Genomic DNA, 20,192 nt, shown 5'->3' with positions numbered 1-20,192 from the left:
CTCTCCCAGAGTACAAGCCCTATTTCCTGCTCCTTCATTCCTTCTTGGAATTCTCCAGCCCTTCCTGCTAGGTCCAACACTATTGCTAAATAAATTACTAAATAAACCCTCACAACAGTACTGAGCTAATGGAGGAAAGATAAAAGAATATGGAATTAATTTGTGATACTGAATTATTTATTGATAAAGAGTACTTGAGAGATTGCTTATCTTCCAATGTGCTTGGTCCACGACTAAATAGAAATATTTTCTATTTTATTGGCCCATTTCACCCCATTCTGATTGGTTCTATGAAGGGAAAGATGTGACTTCATGTCATAATAAAATGATTTATAATTGCAGGATCTTCCATTGCTATCTAGTGGGAAGGAGCTGATGTTAGAGTATTACATATGGATATCTATAGCAATTTTATATATACTACAAGTTTAGAGTATGAGAATTACAGAATGTAATATTGAAAGGGAATTTGCAATGATCATTTACTTTTAATGTCCCTGTTTTTTAAAAAAATTATCTTTCTATTATGAACTTACAACTTGCCACCAGACACAAAAAATTCATTATACAAAACAAAAAGTAAATTTTGTATAAAACCACAAACCTTTTATTTATAGTTTTATAAAATATATGTTAAATATAAACATGACAGCAACTAAATTGTCCAGTGTTTGTGACCCCTTCTGAAGATTTTTGTGTTTTTTTGGGGGGTCTTTTTAATATTTTATTTCCTTTTTCTCTTTTTTTTCTTCTGACATCTCTAACCATACCTGCTATCTCACTCCCTGATGTAAACCCCTCTTCCATTTCCATCAAACCTATTCTTTTTAACAAATGAGTATAGTCAAGCAGGACAAATTGCATTTTGGGGAAACATACTTCATTGTTATTATTCTGAAGCCAGGATTGCTAATTGTGTTGATGAGAGTCCTATAGTCTTTCAAAATTGTTATCCTTTACATTAGTGTAGTCATTATGTAAATTGTTCTTTTATTTCTACTCATTTCACTTAGTTGTTGCAAGACTTCCTAGGTTTCTCTGAATCAAATCTGTTGTCATTTCTTTTGGCATAATAACATACTATTACAATCATATACCACAATTTGTTTGGTTGTTTCCCTACTGATGGGCACTTACTATATCTACAGTTCTTTGCTATGTCAGAAAGAGCTGCTATAAATTTTTTTTTTCTACACATGGTTCCTCTTCCTCTTTCTTTTCTCTTTTTAAGGTATATGTCTAGTAGTTTTATTACTGGGCCAAAAGGTCACAATTATGATTTTGGGGTAATAATTTAAAATTGTTTTTCAGAATTATAAGTAATGTATCTAAGATCCACAAAGGATAAATAGCTTGCCCAAGATTACTTATTTAGTTAGTGGTGTAACAGAAACTAAAATTCTGGTCTTTTGATTCTCTTTGGTAGTATTTCTTTAGAAAGAAAAAGAAAAAAATTAAAGTGCCTTAATTTTCTTAAAACCCTTTTCTTCAAGGAGCCCAAAACATTTTTATATTTTTTCTTAAACATAGTAGGTGCATGAAAATTACTAAATGTATGAATTAATGAGCACTTTACTTTATCCACAGAATATTTCTGTGATAAGAAAGGATGAGGTTAGTTGTTATCATTCCTATTTCTTAGACTGAGATAGGGTGCTTGACTTGCTCAATGGCACTTAGCTGAGACCAGAATTTTATAATTATCAATCTATTGGCTTGTTAGCATTCTCTTTGGCAGTAGATGACCTATGGTAATGATGGTGAACCTTTTAGAGGGGTGGGTGATGTCCTCATGTGGGAGTAGAGAGGGAAAGGGGAGCAGCCTGGAAAGCCCTATGGCTTTCTAGTAACCAACTTTGGTGAACTCTGTGCTGGGGCAATGGTGGGCATGCCCACAGAGAGGGTTCTAAGTGCCCCCTCTGGCACTTGTGCCCCAGGCTCACCATCATGGACTTATGGATATGGGTCAAAGGCAGTTCTCATATTAATAGTCTTGTTTATTCTACTTTGATATTTGTCTTCCATGGCCAAGTGTACTTGGAGTCTCAGAGTGTAATTAGGTCTTTTTCTTGAGCCTGTGGAGTAAGCTCAAATGAAAAGACAGAGGATACAAAGTGCTAGCATAGGTATCAGGTTGTCATTGTTATTCCTGACAATGTTTTTCTCTTTCCTAGAAATGTAAGCTTTTATTGGGAAAGATTAGGCATATGCTTTTAAATTTATGAAAGATTACTTCACATTCAGTAAGGGTGGAACAAGTTAAAAAACGTAATAGAGGTGATTTGAATTTATAAAAAAATTACTAAGTAGTGGTTATAGAGATAAAGTAATAGGCTAGATGACTTAATAGAATTCCTTCAAAAATTATCTGAATCTTCCAGTATCTTAGAACAAATGGTTGACTTTAGAGACAATATTCTTAAAAAAAAGTCTTTTATAAATGAGAAGGTAATCAATTATATTGAGTTAAATGTTATATTAGAGTTAATGTCTCCAAGACAAGAAGAAGTCAACCAAGGCCATTTGGAGTAGATTTCATTTTATTAGGGCATGAAAGGACACTCATAAGCCTTTGGATCTATATCAAGAGCATGGAAGTCATAGTTTATTTTTGGATTTTGTATAAACTATTGCTCAAGTCATTATTAATTATGCTTCTTAGTGGCTCATGCTATTGTCAAAGCAAACATGTTCCTCATAACCATGGCATTTCTCATCAAAATATTTAAGCGATATTTTGTAGTGTTCCATTATGAACAAGCATTTTGTATTTAGGTGAAGCCCACATTCCTACAGAGCCCATTATACTTGTAGTCTACGTTTATTGTCGTTTTCTATGAATAAAAAGTAAAAACTTAGAAATAAGATTTGTCATATAGATTTTGAAGATCATCTTGGGTACATTATGGTATAGTAGAAACCAGTATTAGCAAAGGAGTTCAGTTCATCCATTTTCTGTAGGAGACTAAGCATTTGATCTGTAGCCCTAAAATGAGGGAATTGGGACAAAGTAACTATAAGAACCATAAGTTATATTGATCTTTACAGTAACTCTCTTTGAAAGAATTCATGGATGAGTTTCACTGTTATCTAAGTGTTGAGTCAAAGCTTGAATCTATATCCTGACATCATCAGCACTATTTTCACTATAGATCCCCTCCAACTTTCATGTTCTCAAGGTTAAGTGGAATTATCTAACTGGCTGTAATGACATTCCTATAATCTCAGCTACTGAGAAGATTTGAGTTTGGGGGAGCCACAGTGGGTTACATTATTTGGGCATTCATGCTAATTTTGGTATCAATCTCAGGGACCACTGAAAATAAGGAGGTCACCAGGTAGCTTAATTTGGGCAAACTGATCAGTACTGGAATTGAGTAGTAAGTAACCCCTGAGTGTCCAGCCTGGTATGAAGAGAATCAGTATTCTTTTTTTTTAAAAATAAACTCTTACCTTCCGTCTTGGAGTCAATACTGTGTATTGGCTCCAAGGCAGAAGAGTGGTAAGGGCTAAGCAATGGGGGTCAAGTGACTTGCCCAGGGTCACACAGCTAGGAAGTATCTGAGACCAGATTTGAACCTAGGATCTCCTGTCTCTAGGCCCGACTCTCAATCCACTGAGTTACCCAGCTGCTCTGTCAGTATTATTTTTTAATTTAAAAAAATTTTAAATTTTTATTTAGAATACTTTTCCATGGTTCCATGATTCGTGATTCTTCCCCTCCCCCCACTTTCTCCTCCACCCTCCCAAAGCCAATAAGCTTTTCCACTGAATCATACATGTATCACTGTTCAAAACCTATTTCCATGTTATTCATATTTGCAGTAGAGTGATCCTTTAACATCAAAACCCCAATCATATCCCTATCGTACTATGTGGTCGATCGTATATTTTTCTAATGCATTTCTGATTCCACAGTTCTTTCTCTGGATGTGGAGAGTATTCTTTCTCCCAAATATCCTCTGGATTGTCCTGGGTCATTGCATTACTACTGGTAGAAAAGTCCATTACATTTGATTGTGCCATAATGTATCAGTCTCTATGTACAATGTTCCCCTGGTTCTGCTCCTTTCACTCTGCATCAATTACTGCAGGTCTTTCCAGTTCACATGGAATTCCTCCAGTTCATTATTCCTTTTAGCACAATAATATTCCATCACCAACATATACAGCAATTCATTCAACCATTCCCAAATTAATGTACACCCCCTCATTTTCCAACTTTTTCTCACCACAGTGTGGCTATAAATATTTTTGTACAAGTCTTTTCCCTTATTATCTCTTTGGGGTACAAACCCAGCAGTGTATGACTGGATCAAAGGGTAAGCATTCATTTAAAGCCCTTTGTGCATAGTTTCAAATTCCCCTTCAGAATGGTTGGACCAATTCACAACTCCATCAGCAATGTATTAATGTCCCAATTTTGCCACATCCCCTCCAACATTTATCACTTTCCTTTTTTGTCATATTGACCAATCTGCTAGGTTTAAGGTGGTACCTCATAGTTGTTTTAATTTGCATTTCTCTAATCAGGAGGGATTTAGAACACTTTGTCATGTGCTTATTGATAGTTTTGGTTTCATCCTGTGAAAACTGACAAAGAATCAGTATTTTTAAAAGGAATTACTTGTAATTTATGAATCTGAAATTTGGTCTTTGTCCAAGGTTGTTGCTTCAGAAGGAGGAAAAAAATCTTGCCACAAATTGGAAAAAGCCTATTGGTTGGGAAAATCCTTTTGAAGGAACATCATGATTATATCTCCTTCAGCCCTTGAAAAGAACAAACTAAACAAAGATAATCACATCAATTACCCTTACTATGACTCTTCCATCCATTTAAAACAACTCTATTCCTTTTTACTATGAATATCATAGAATGTAGTCTTTCCTCAGTGCATCCAAGTTACAAGATTATAGATTTAAAGCTATGTGTGAGGTAATTATTTAGGGGACTTGGATCCCTTCCACCCTAGTTGTGGGACTCAGGAGTCATAGAGTCATGTAGCATGTCTGACAGCCTGATGCCCAGATCTCTGTGAGCTGGCAGAGCCAGCATAACACATGGAGGGAGGAGTGAGTTGAGTATGAAACCATGGCAGGAATTGGAGAGAAGGTCTTTTGGCTTCTACCTTTGAACCAATGGTCTCTGGAGCTGCTCTCTCTGCTGTCCTATCTCTTGCTCCCTAGCAAGCTGGGAGCCAGCTGCAATGGAGGATTGATCTTTGTCTAAAGTTAGAAAGGCTGAAACCTAGCACTCTTTCTCTATCCCTTTCTCTTTCTTTACTAATAAATGCTTATAAATCTAGTAATAAGCCTCCAGATTAATTTTTGTTTATAACAGTTGGAAAGGAAAATAGAGGTCATTTATTTCAACTCCCTTATTTTATATATAAGGAAGCTAAGAGATTAAGTAATTTGGCAGTGGTCTTACAGTTAATAGGTTCCTGCCTGAGATATGGTTTGAACCCAGATCTTATTGACTTTGGGTCCAATGCCCTATCTACATTCATACTGTCCCTCATTTCCTTACTACTCCACATTTCCTCTCTAGTTTTTGACCCTACTTCTCTATTTTGTTTTTAAATGGCATCTCTATAAATCCAATGTTTCCCCCCCTTATCTCTGTTTTCTGACTTCTGAATACCTTCTTTCCCTTTGATGTTTATGAAACAAACTTTGTTTTCCTTTGTACATTTCTGATGGCTCCTTCTTAATCTATTTTAATGGTTTACCATTATATAATAGAGAGAGGGCTGAACTTGAAGTCAGAAAACATTTGTGTTTCTACCTTTGCCTTAGTAGGAGACGTTTCCCTACCAAGAGTTCCATTTAACAATGAAATTACAGGTCTTCTCCAGGCCTCTAAATAAATTTGATAAGAGTTGTAGAAGTGAAACAGTGTCTGCCTTTCCAGTTTAAAAGACTGGTTTTGTAAAACATTGTATTAGTTATCTTTTCTGGCTTTCTTTCATTCCCATATTTGATCAACAACGATAAGTTTATCGAGAGCATCAACCACATTGCTAGGAATATAGTAAATCCTGCTATTTAGTTGATTCTATATAGAACATTATATATCGGCTTTCCTGGCTTTAGATCAACTTTCTCTTCTTTTCTTTTTTTTTAAACCCTTACTTTCCATCCTAGAATTAATTCCTTCTAAGGCAAAAGAGTGGTAAAGGCTAGGCAACAGGAATTAAGTGACTTGCCCAGGGTAATACAGCTAGGAAATGTTTTGAGGACAGATTTCAACCTGAGACCTCCCATCTCTAAATTGGGCTTTCATTCACCAAATCACCTAGCTGCCCCCCTCGCAGTACATCAATTTTCTGCTTTCACTTGTATATATTCCCTTAAAATATATGAAAACATCTTACTAAATACTAAAACATCTTACTCTAAACTGCTTTAAAAAGATACATAGAAAACTGTGATCTTGCAAGTCCCATCTCTTGGGGCCTCAGGTTCTTACTATATAATCATTTTATGCTTTGTAATCTAGTTATCCTTTGCTGCCTTATGGACAGTTCCTTGAACACACCATACCATATAGTATTTCTGTTACCTTGCTTCCTGTCTATTCCCCATTTCCTGGAATTCTCTTCCTCACTTTGACCAATTAGTATCTCTAGCTTCCTTCATATATTATCTCAAAGCTTATCTTCTGGAGATTTTCCTGACTCCCTAAGCTCATATAATTCTCATAAAATTTTTATCTATTCTGTCTATATCTTATGTGTACCTAGTTATATATAATCTCCTCTATTAGACTGTATACTTCTTGAGAGCAAGGACAATCCTCCCTTTCTTTCTATCTTTAGCACTTTAAACTGAATGACTACTATTGCCTTTTTGTTGTTGTTTTTCCAGACATTTCAATTGTGCCCTACTTTTTGTGACCACATTTTGGGTTTTTTTTTTTTGCAAAGATACTGGAGTGGTTCACCAATTCCTTCTCTAGCTCATTCTATTGATGGAGAACTGAGGCAAACAGTGTTAAGTGACTTGCCTAAGGTTACACAGCTAGCAAATGCCTTTGGTCAGTTTTGAACTCATGAAGAGGAATCTTTCTGCTTCCAGTCATAGTACTCTATCTACTGTACGATCTAACTGCCCTCAGTTGCCTACAGTTTCATATATTTAAATGCATCCACAGTTTGGTTCCATTTGCTCTTTCCATCCTTACTTCATATTTATGTGCTGTGTTACAATGAGCTAGACTGCTGATTGCTCCCCTAACTCAACATATCTTTTGATTTTATTCATTCCTCTTTATTTTAATGCTTGCTCTCTGTTAATTATCTCTAATTTTTTCCTGTATACATCTTGTTTGTACATAGCTGTTTGCACATTGTCTTCCCTCTTTGTGAGATACTTGTGGGCAAGGACTTTTTGCCTTTCTTCATGTCTTTAGTGCTTAGCATAATGCCTGGCACAGAGTGGGCACTTACTACATTTTATTGATTGATTAATTCAGACATTCTGATTTCTTTGCCTATTAGATGGAGTAGAAGGAGTGCTGACTTCTGAGTCAGCATTTTGGATTAAGTTTTGCTTTTGATACATATTAACTATGTGAACTTGAGTAAGTAATTTAACCTCTTAGGGCTATAAATGTACTTTCCCCTTATCTTTTTCTTTAAGACTTCTTTTCTTTTAAATCTCAGTTTAGTTGTCATGTCTACCAAGAAGACATTCCTACTTCTCTCTCCTTCAGTTGAAAGAATTTCTCTTTGGCATTTTACTAGAATGGTCTGGATCTCTAATTTGACTTAATCATTTCTCTTCCTCATATCTTTTTTTATATTGTACACACACACACACACACACACACACACACACAAACACACGTATACAATTCTTTCTCCCATCATTCTTTACTTCCTACTAGAAAGTATGTTCAATGAGGACAAGGGATGTACTTTTAAAAAAATCTTTGACCCCTCTGGGATAGAGCATTGAGAGTTTAAATGATTTTCCCAGAGTCACACAAATAGTATTTGTCAGAGGCAGAACTTGAATTCAAGTCATCTTGGTTTCAAGGCTGGCTCTTGATCACTATGCCATTTGGCCACAAGAAAATTTTTATATTTTTTGAAAAGGTAAATCTTTTAACAAAAAAATAAAAAGTTAAGAAAGACCAGACTACATTAAAGCTCTTCTTTGATGCCATCATTTGGGAATTCCTCTATGATTTGGATTCTAAGCTAGACATATTTCATGACAGTAACACACACCTTTGGTGAGTACATCTTTTCCTGTTATGTTCGTTGATTAAATATTAATAATCAGAGTCATCAAAGTTATCTCTGATGTTCCAAGATGTGGGAGATGTCTTGTAGAAGGAAAGCCTTTAAGGCAGTGTTTTGCATGACCAAATTATATGCTTTAAAAAAAGTGGATACTATAAAATCACCAAATATTTCTTAAATACTACATTTAAAATGCTTTTAGCAAACAATCAACAGTGTTGGATCCTGTATTCTCTTCATCTGTCTGAATTTAAAGGTGTGATTTGCTGAAGAATACTGTTTATGAAACCCTGTCAATTCCCTCCTCTATTCTTTTCAGGGATACCCTTGATATATATATATATATATTTGGAGGAGATGTGCTGGGGGCATGATATGGATCTATGATTTCACTGGTATATGGAAGGAGGCGCTCTCCATACCAATGTTGATCTTCAATTCTTTTAGTTTTAAAGGATTCCCTGGAATATTAACAGGCTCAATGATGTGTTCAGGGCCATACAGGTCATATATGTCCAAGGAACCCAGATGTTCTTAACTCCCAGGCCAGTTCTTTATTCAGTATGCCGTCTTTCCTCTCATGTTTCATCTCTTTGTAGAGATGAAGAAAAAGGCATTGAAATATTAAAAAACAGTAACAATTAATTTTTTTTGGTCTTCTTGTCTTTGGTAATAAGGCCTGGAATTTTTTGCAGTAATCAAAGGCAATTTCTCCCTCTTTCACATTTCTTAAGATTCAGTTTCTCAATCCCCTTGAAAATGTGTTAAGATCCAGTACTGGGTCTCTTCTGTGCACATTTGGTTTAGTTTACTATACCAGAGGTAATAATGAAGTCCATCACTTAGGTTCAAAAAGTCACTTAATTAATTTTACTATTTTTAAATTATAATAACAAATTTCCACTTAAGTCTTCCAAACTTATATGATACAAATTGTCTCCCTCTCTTCTTCCCTCCCCTCTCCCAGAGCTGGCAAGCAATTCAATCTAGGTTACATGTATTATCACACAAAACATATTTCCACATTCATTTTTGTAAGTGAATGATCTTATAAAACCAAAACCCTAAAACATATACCCAAATAAACGAATGATAAAATCACATACTTTTATATGTATTCCAATTCCAACAGTTAAAAGAAAGGACTTAAGGTAGATTTTGTTACCCTCTTTACATATTTCAAGTATTGTCATGTAGAAGTATCTGCCCAGCCTCAAATGCCCTAGTCTAGATTGTTTGAAGTCATGTAGAAGAGAGTTAGAGGCATTTTGTATCTGTAGTCAGCCGACTTAGTGCCAGTGGAAGAATGTTACAGGTTACTCCTCTTCTATTCTGGATGGATTGAGGCAGTCCTAGGATGGATAAATTTTGCTGGGGTCCTAGGCATATTCATTTTGGATATATTAAAAACTGTTATCTTGAGAATAACGCACTAATTTCTCACTCCACATAGATGCTGATGAAAGCGATTTCCCAAATGGAGTAGGAATTGGCACTAGGTTCTCTCCATTGTTATTAAAATGTGTATTTTAGTTTATTGAAAGCGAACAAGCCAAGGCAAGGGTGTGCCTAGGTGGACCTAGAAAATTTGTTACATAATAAGTTTACAAATGATCATCATGAGTATTATTCCATTTGTTCTTTGTTAAGAACCCAAGAAAGGGGTTATGCTAAGTCTATTTGACTTAGTTTTCAATGTCTTGTGCAATATGGTACTTTCCCCTGAGCAATATGTATTTCACATTTAATCTGGTAATGAATAGAATGATATTTTCTTCTAAAAGCTGCTTATTATGTAAAAATCTCAAATTTTACTTTTTAAAGGCAGAATACTTTATAGATAACAAGCAACAGTGCCATCTCGTGGTAACCAACCCAAATTTAAATCAGAGTATTTTTTTAAGACCACTAAAGACCCTCTTGCTCATGGCCGAGCAATTCAATCATGTACAGTGATGTGGATATTCTAACTGTAATATTATAAATCATTGAATTTTAAATACGAAGTAATAGCTGACATCAAAGGTAGGCAAATAGGTAGTTGTTTAACATGTGTGTTGTTTAGGTGTTTCAGTTGTGTCCAACTATTCCTGAACCCATTTGGGGTTGGGTTTCTTCCTTCCTTCCTTCCTTCCTTCCTTCCTTCCTTTATTTGCTTGTTCCTTTGTTCCTTCATTCCTTCCTCCCTCCCTCCCTCCTTCCCTCTCTCTTTTCTTTCTTTCTTTCTTTCTTTCTTTCTTTCTTTCTTTCTTTTTCTTTCTTTTTCTTTCTTTCTCTTTTGTCTTAGAATCAGTATTGGTTCCAAGGCAGAAGATTGGTAAGGGATGGGCAATGAGGTTAAGTGACTTGCCCAGGATCACATAGCTAGGAAGTATCTGAGACCAGATTTGAACCTAGGACCTCCCATTTCTAGGCCTGCCATTTGGGGTTTCTTGTCAAAAATACTGCAGTAGGCCTTCTCTAGCTCATTTTACAGATAAGGAAATGAAGTCCAACAGGGTTAAGTGATAGAATCACACAACTAGTAAGTGTCTGAAGCCATATTATACTCAGGAAGATGAATTTTCTAGACTTCAGGCCTGGAACTCTATCCACTGTGCCACCTAGTTGCCCACCAGCATGCAACCTAGGGTGGACCCTTTAATCTTCTATACATATTTCAAATATTGTCATGTAGAAATACCTGTATTGCCAAAATTATAATTGTTGAAGTTGTAAAAGAAGAGAATTACAAAAGGAGAGACATTTTCTTATTATTCTTATAAAGATGTGAAAATTTTACTTTCTAGATATGTAGATTTGGGTATCTGTTTGTTTCTGTAAAACCTCAAAATCTTTGCTAGATCATAAAATATGGGCTGTGCATCTCATCTAGGCATATGAAAGCCTTCCTTGACTTTGCATAAGGCAAACAACTAGAGTCTGCAACCGACTGATGTAAATTGAAATTCACTGCTATTTCTTAATTTGTTGTGCACATTATACTTAAGCATAGCAATAGAGTGTGAATCTACAATTTCATTAGTATCGGGAATCCTTGGGTGAAGAAAGTCTCTATGCTGATTTAAAATGGTATCTTCCCAATAACTTAGTCTTACAGAATTATTAAGGGCAATGAGAGGTTTAATGACTTGCCCAGGGCTGCATAGCCCATGGGTGTCACAAGTGGGACTTGAACCTAGGTGTTTTTTACTTCTAGACTGGTTCTCTAGCCACTAAGCTGTTAATATTATATTTGAGAATCATAGAATTATGTCCCACCCCCCGAACATTCGAAAGTTTATACTTTCTATTATTTTAGATAGAGTTGTTTTCTCCTCTTGCTCCAAGATGCTTCTTCTATTTTAAATTATACTTCGATACTCCAGGGATCCATGATCTTATTTTCATTGGTCTAAATTTGGACCAAGTCTTTGTATACTGTGCAAATGACTCTTTTCCTTGTACTTCACTAAATTCTCCACTAAGGTTTTACTTAAAGTGCTTTAAGAACTTTCTAAGTCTTAATATTTCATTCTCACCAACTTGATATTCAGGTTGTCTATCTCTTGTTCCAGATCAGTGAAGTTCATCTTATCTGTTTCCCTCTGTTCCCCTATGTTAATGAAGAAAAACCCTTGCTTTAAATGAAAGAAATTAGTATAAAAGGGAATAGATATTTGTAAGAAACTGATCCAGCTAAATTTTTCAAAGTTTTAAGGGACCAGAGGAGGAAGGGTAAAGGAGTTTATTTTTTCTTTAAAAACAGATTTCACTAATATATATATATATATATATATATATGTATATATATATATATATATATTTACCACCTGTATTTCCTCCATGTCCCTCTTCTTTCCTTATATCTTAGAGGAAAGAGTCTAAATTTTAAAAAAGGAAGAGAAAAAATCCATTAAAAGCAACCCATACATAGAGAAAATCTGATGTTATACGAAGTGTTGTAGACCCATTGACATGCCCATCATTCTGTAAAAGATCAGGATTGAAAGTTTCTTAACAATTTTCTTGTCCAAAATTGTTCTTTCTAATTTTGCATCATGCAGTTTTGATTATTTTAGTGTTGTTCATTCAACTTACTTCATGGTTATTTTATATTTTGTTTTCCTGACTTTGCTTACTTCACTCTATATCAGTTCAAAAAAATCTTGGTGCGACTGTATTCATTATGCTCATCTTTTCTTATGGCATCAAAATATTTAATTTCATTTCATCTGTCACAGTTTGATTTGTCCTTTTTCCTTAATTTGTGGGTGTCTACTTTATTCATAAATGTTTGTTTTTGCAAAAAAGGCTGCTATAAATATTTTGGTATTTATGGAGTTTTTTCTTTATCATTGATCACTTGGCATATGCGCAACAGGGGATTCTCTGGGTCAAAGAGTATACATTTTTTCATTTTTGGTTAAAGAGTATAGATAATTTATTCATACTATTTGCCTAATTCCAAATTGCTTTCCAGAGTGGTTGTTTCAGTTTGCGCCTCCACACCTCATTAGTATTTCCCGAAATAATTCATAGAATTATAGCATTTGTGTTGGAGGTATCTAATAGACCATTTATCCAGCCAATACTTGAATATTTGTCTACTAATTTGAGTATTTATGTTATACATAATATATAGTTATAATTAAGTAATATTTGTCTACTTAAGTAAGAATCTTTGCAACATCTCATACAAATGGTTATCCAGTTTATTCTTTAAAACCACCCATCCTCATCAAAGAACCTACTCCTTTTTGAGACTGCCCATTCTATTTTGGGGGGGACATTTCTTACTGTAGGTAGTTTTAATCTTATATTGAGCTAAAGAAATCACCCATTTTTTTCTATCAAGTGTTCCTGGTTCTGTCATTTTGTATTAGATAAAACAAACCCTTTTCTACTTGACAGCTCTTCAAATACTTGAAGATAGTTTTTATGAACTTATGAAATTTTCTGTTTTCCAGGCTACATATTCCTAGTTCCTTCAAATAATCCTCATGACATCACCTCTAGTTACTTCATCTTAATCTTTTCCAATTTATATATGTGCTTCATACAGTGTGGTGTCTAAAAGTGTGGTCTGATCATGACAGGTTATATCAGAATCTTCATCTTCCCTTTCTTAGAACTTATGTCTCTCAACATAGCCTTATACCCTGTTAGTTTTTAAAATTATTGCAAAATCTTAATCTTATTAATTTACTAATGTAAGTGCATATGACATAGTAGTCAGATGTGGAAAACACTACAGTAATTTATTTTTTCATTTGCTCAAAGAGAATTTATTTAGACTTTCCTTTAGGGAACTGGCACTTAAAATGGGGTTCTGCATAATAGTTCTAGAGTTCTGCATAATGGTTTTTAGCTGATTTATTTAAAATCCATCAAATTATAATGAAATTAATCATTCAATGTCCATGAGTTAATATTTCTCATAAAAAGCACATAGAAAATTCTCCACTAGGGGATGCCAGATCAAAAAAGATAATCCTGAACTGTTTCCTGAAGATTAAAAATATCTATCCCACCAGAAACCAGCAGATTATTGCTAAGTGAGAAGAGGAAATGATGTTTTCCTATAGATAGTCCAATGGCGTTTTTTCATTTCTTAGGATGTTTATTAAAGTTTCATTTCTGGGACTGCCTGATTTGATTAAAAATGTTAATTATTTTATTCACTAGTCACGCAAATTATTATCTTCTTGAAATATAGTCTTTCTTTTCACATTTCCCTCTCCCTGTTCAGTAACAGTATTTCATGTAAAGATAGTAAACACTGTGTAAAAGAGATGTTCTGCCAGGGATAATTTAGAATGCCCTTAAGCCCTTCTACTTTTATTTCGAGAAAAGCATCTGATTTCCATTTCATTTTCTTAAAATAGTGCCACTTTATGCTGACTTCATGACTAAGTATGCAGACATGATATTGCCTTTGCTATTCATGTTTAAAGGATGCTCATTTCATTGAAAACATGTGTTGAGTAGATCAATATGCTCACAGATGGTGTACTACAGGCTGAATTAAAAGTAGTTGATAAAGAGTTTTGTATCAATTACAAAGGATGATCCTCTGAAAAGTTCTCATATCTTAGGCTGCTGGGTGATACAATGTAAAGAACCAGGGCTTAAAGTCAGAAAGACCTAAATTAAAATCATGTTTCAGATACCTACTAGCTATATGCACTGGGGCAAGTCACTTAACTTTATATGCTTCAGTTTCCAACACCTTCCTCAGAGCTGCTAAAGTCCTTTGCAAACCTCAAATGCATAAATATTCATTCTTGTTATTAGTTGTGGTGATTGGCATGCCACTTGGTTTGCCCTGAGATAAGGGCATCAATGGTAACCTAGACAATGGGAATCCATCAAAGATTTCATATAATTTATATAGTGTACCCAAATTGGCCCCTTTCCATTTTATAGGTGCTTAATAAGTGTTTCTGAATTAAATTCTTGAGCCATAAAAATTTGATAATTATTTAATGAAAAGATAATCAACACTCATAATAAATAACAGCACTCATTTTTACATTGTTAAAAGTACAACTCAATCATCTGGCATTTAATAAGTACTAACTGTGTAGAAAAACTATGAACGATACACATTTCTCCATTCTTGCTCTTCCTTTAGACTTCTTAGTTCCCTTTAAGGAAATGTCAATTTAGGTGCTATCTCCTATCATTATCCTGATTTCTCTAGTTAGTGATCTCTTTCTCCTCATTTAAAAAAATACTTATCTATTAACATATGTTGGCTCTTTTAAGTTTTTAAAAAAATCTGTCTTCAAATTCACAGAGCCCAGGAGTTTCCTTACAACTCAAGGAAAAAATCTACCAATGCACTGGGGAGGATGGGCATATGATGGAGAAGCCTTGCTGGGGAACACAGGATTGGTGACAGGAGCAATAAGAGCAACAAGATAGATGGTATGCTCACAGGGAAGAGTATACAGAGAATGGATGGAATGTTGGATACGAGTAAATGGATGGAGCAGTGAGTTTTGTGGTCTCAGCTCCCCATTTGCTGTAGTAAATTGACTTCATGAGAAATACCTGGAGGAATTTTGCCTTTCCCAACCATAATTGTACATGATAACTAGAAGCTGTGTTCAACAGTATTCTATATGCATGTCAAAGAACTATACTTTTCTTTTAAAGTGAACAGGATTGGTCCAGATTAGTGAATGGAGTAGTAGTGGCCTGTGTGGGAAGTGAAACCATCATTTTGACCTCAATTTTATCTAATCACGTAAACCATAATCTTCAAGATGACAGAAAGCTCTCCTAACACCAATGTGCCTTATTTCTGCCTGCTTTTTGTTCTATGATGATGATCACATGCTCTCCTTTGGTCTATTCTGACTTTGGGTCATTGTGACCAATAATGGGACATTATACTTCTCTTGACATTATCAAAAGACTTGAGAATTTCAGTCTTTCAGTGAAAGGATGATGTTTTATTTATTTCTCTTTGCACAACTCTAAAATATACCATTGGAATTTTTTCATGTGTGAACTCAACTGAATACTTCTTTCTTATTCTTCATCTTCTCTTCCTTCTCATTTCTTCTTCTCTTCACCTAGCCAGTGATTTGTTATAGCTTAATTTGTTATGATTTCATGGTGGATACTTTTGTCCAATTTGTATATTACAAAAATAGCATAATTTCATTAAACAGCTTGTGAGAGGCTTTGTTTTGTTTTTTCTTTCAATATCCTTATGGCAACATGGTTCAACGATTTTTGTGGGACTGATTGTTTTTTAAGCCCTTAACTTCTGTGTATTGGCTCCTAGGTAGAAGAGTGGTGACTTGCCCAGGGTCACACAGCTGGGAAGTGTCTGAGGTCAGATTTGAACCTAGGACCTCCCATCTCTAGGGCTGGCTCTCAATCCACTGAGCTACTCAGCTGCCCCATATGGGATTGATTTTTAAGTGATAGAGCTATTTTTCATTTGAATGAAACTTAATTTCTTTGAACTGATTATTGGATGTCTTTAGTTTTGTTTCTTTTTCCTGAGGGGACTTGATCCCCTTTTTGACTTGCTTCTAGAAAAGAACATATGATAAGCTCTCAATTATTTGTCAATAAAGAGTAGTTGTGTCATAGATAATAGAAAATAACAGATGATCTGATCAGAGCATAGAACACTAAACTTGGATCCTGTTTTGGAATCCTGGAATCTTTGTCTTTCTACTTACCTGTATGATGATGGTAGACAATACTGATAATGATTCACATTTAAGATTTGCAAAATACCTTGCTTAAAGCAATCCTGTGAAGTATGTGGTAGAAATGTTATCATCTCCTCTTTATAGGTGAGGAAATTGAGGATCAGAGAGATTAAATATGACTTTCCTTTTGAAAAAACTAGTTAACAACTAGAGATGGGGTTTTAATACATTTCCTGTCTTAAAGTCCAGGGCCTATCTACTGTAAAAATCCTAAATGTGTTACTTCTCGCCTCTGGTAATAAATAAAGTTCTGCTTCTGAAGTCACCTAATCTCTCTGAGTTCTTTCTGAATTTTCTTGTCTGTGTGGATAGTAATACATCTGAATGTTTCAAAGGGCAGTCGAGGAAAATGAAAACCGGAGGGTCTAGTCTTTTTTTAAAAAAATAATTAATTATTTCATTAATTTAGAATATTTTTCCATGGTTACATGATTTGTATTCTTTCCCTCCCCTCTTCCCTCCCCCTTTCCATAGCCAATGAGCAATTCAACTGGGTTTTACATGTATCATTGATCAAGACCTCTTTCCATATTATCATTCTATTTGCAAAATAGTCTATTTTTCTTCTGTGTTTCTACTCCCACAGTTCTTCCTCTGAATGTGGGTAGCATTCTTTTCCATAAATCCCTCAGAATTGTCCTGGGTCATTGAATTGCTGCTAGTACAGAAGTCCATTACATTCGAATTTACCACAGTGTATCAGTCTCTGTATACAACATTCTTCTGGTTCTGCTCTTTTCATTCTGCATCAATTCCTGGAGGTCATTTCAGTTCACATGGAATTCCTCCATTTCATTATTCCTTTGAGCACAATAGTATTCCATCACCAACAGATACCACAATTTGTTCAGCCATTCTCCAATTGAAGGATATTCCCTCATTTTCTAATTTTTTGCCACCACAAAGAGCGCAGCTATAAATATTTTTGTACCAGTCTTTTCCCTTATGATCTCTTTGGGGTATAAACCCAGCAGTGGTATCACATAGCACTTTAAAAAACTTTCTGATGTAAATATTATATATGTTGGATACTATGGTTTCTTTTATTTGTGTCTTCTTCCCTTGATGGAATATAAGTTTCAGGAAGGCAAGTATCTAAAATTTATATTTCTTGTAGAACTTTCCACACTGCTCTTTTTTTTGGGTAGAGGATTCATGGGCCCTTTTTTAGTAATATTTTATTTTCCCCCAATTATATGTAGAAATAATTTTAAACATTGTTAAAAACATTTGATTTTCAAATTCTCTCCTTCCCTTTCCTCCCTCTTTTTGAGATAGTAGGCAATTTGAGATAGGTGATACATGTGCTTTCATTTGCTATACATATTTTTATATCCATCATATTGCAGAAGAAGACATTCTTTAAAAAAACTCTTGAAGAAAATAAAGTGTAAAAAGATAAAATTTACATTCAGACTTCATCAAAAGTCCTTTATAGCTGTCTTAAGTCATTGTATTGCTGATATCTAAGTCATTCACAGTTGATCATTGTACAGTATTGATGTTACTGTGTATAATGTTCTGGTTCTTCTCACTTTGCTTTTTATCAGTTGATAAAAGTCTTTCAAGGTTTTTCTGAAGTCCTCTTTGTCATCATTTCTTATAGCACAATAGTATTCCATTATAACATATATCACAATTTGTTCAGCCATTGCCCTGTTGATGGATATTCCCTCAGTTTCGAGTTCTTTAGCACAATGCTCTTAACAAATGTAACTTTTAATGAATGTTTGCTGAATTGGATTGTCTGGGTCAGATGTGATTGAAGTCTGGCTTCTGAGGGAGTAGAAAAGACAAGAGAGTTGGAATGAATAGGATTTGGTAGTTGATTAAATTTGGAGGTATGGGTGGAGAGGGAAAAGTAGAAGATGAGTAGTTTTATTCCCTGGGTTACTGAGAGAATAGAAGCACTATCAATAGAAATAGGGAAGTTAGGGAAAGAAGCAGATTTCAGAATGAGATGGTGAGTTCAGTATGAAGAAAGCTGAATTTGAGGTTCTGAAGAGATATCCATGTGAAAATATCTAACAGATTGAAATCAAGGATTAGACCTCTGGGAAGGTCTAATCTCTGAAAAATTTTAAAATATTTCAAAATTGTCATCATAGAAGTGGTAATTGAAGAAGTTATGGAGGTGGAGAGAAAATATGGAACAGGACCAAAGACAAAATTGTCAAGTATAGGTGAAAAAAGATTACCCTCAAAAAAAAGTGGTCAAAGAGGAGGAGACAAAGCATAAGAGTTTAGTGTCATGGAAACCAAGACAAGAAAGCAGCAGAAATTCTTAAGGGGTCTGTAAATTTGGATGAGAAAGAAATTACATTTTTATTTTTATCAACTCTTGGTTTCCTGAAAGGCAGCTGGGTGGCACTGTGGATAAAGCACTGGGTGAAGAAAACCCAAGTTCAAATACCTCCTCAAATACTTATTAGCTTTGTACCCCTGGGCAGGTCTGTTACTTAAGTTTTCTCAACGGTGAAATGGGGATCATAATAATGCATATGGAAAGATAGAACTCTATTGGGGGTAGTGATGAACTATGTGTGAAAAGTGGCTGTGAATTCACTATTGATTGTATTGTGACTCTTGCCTTATTTGTTCAGCTAGGATTGTGTCTAAGCAGAGCTTCAGCATCAGTTCTGAACTTCAACTGCAGTCTTATTCTTTTACCGATGTGCCGGACATTGTTGGCCTTCCTGCGAGGCTCCCAGAAGGTAGGGGCAGAACTGCTGTGGAGTGACAATTCCAAATGAAAAACCAAAATGAGACTGGGCTGGCTCTCAAGGACCTCGTCATTTTTCCATCCATCCCATATATATATATAGCCTTTTTGAAGGCTAATAATCTTTGACCTTTTGGTAATGTTTGAAACCACTGCTCAATATGTCCTTGATACATTTTATTCTTTAGTTTCCATGGTACTGCTCTTCTCTGTCTAATCCTACTTTTTGGTCTCCTTTTGGTTCATCTTTCTACAATTGCCTCCCATATGAAGTAAAATTTCCTTTAAGGCTCCGTTCCCTACTTTTGTTTTCTTCTCTCCTTATAGTCTCTTCTTTGGCAATTTCTTCTGCTCAGCTCCTCAACTATTGCTGCTATGAACATGATTCCAAAAATTATATCACAAGCCTTCATCTTTCCTTGCTCTTTACTTTTAGATTTCCAGCTCCTTTCTAACTGCCTTCATATGGGTGTCTAAAATTGAATTCACTATCTTCCTTCCTTTCCCAATATTCTACAAACTTGTTCCAAGTTTTCTCATTTTCTTTAGTTCTGTTGAGGAAACCTCCATTCTGTCAGTAACCTAAACACCAAACTTTAAAGTTATTTTTGCCCCTTCCTTTCCCCTGACTTCCCCCTCCAACAACCAATTAGTTGCCAGCTACTATTTCCTCATATATCTTTTCCTTTACCTGCTTTGCATGGCCAACATCCTCACTGAGGAATGTTCTAATAGTTTCCTAAATTTTCTCCTTTGTTATAGTTTCTTTCCTATTCAATCACACTTTCAATGCTTCAGGGGTTCATGATTTCATCTTTGTGTGTATTTCCACCAACAGTGGCAGATTACAACTCCCCCAAACCTTTAATGAGTTTCACACATGCTCCTCATCTCTCTATGCCACTCACCTGCTCAAAAACTCTTAATGGTTGCCTATTTTATATATGGTCAGATAAAAACTCCTTTACTTAGCTCTTCAGGACATCCCCAATTTGTCCT

The 20,192-nt window shown here is 35.1% G+C and overlaps 1 protein-coding gene across 2 annotated transcripts in view; it reads left to right on the top strand.

Annotated features, from left to right (window-relative positions):
- The window catches only part of NOX4 (NADPH oxidase 4), a 238,008-nt gene that overhangs the window by 35,710 nt on the left and 182,106 nt on the right, over positions 1-20,192 (top strand). For both annotated transcript variants that reach the window (XM_044668216.1, XM_044668215.1), the window contains exon 3: positions 19,075-19,185. In XM_044668216.1, coding sequence (XP_044524151.1) covers positions 19,075-19,185 — 111 coding nt within the window. The remainder of the gene's footprint in view (positions 1-19,074; positions 19,186-20,192) is intronic.

The sequence above is a fragment of the Gracilinanus agilis genome, chromosome 3 (assembly GCF_016433145.1).
Source record: "Gracilinanus agilis isolate LMUSP501 chromosome 3, AgileGrace, whole genome shotgun sequence".
Lineage (NCBI taxonomy): Eukaryota > Metazoa > Chordata > Mammalia > Didelphimorphia > Didelphidae > Gracilinanus > Gracilinanus agilis.
Note: the sequence above shows the minus strand (reverse complement) of the source record. Positions and strands in the feature narration are given on the sequence as shown.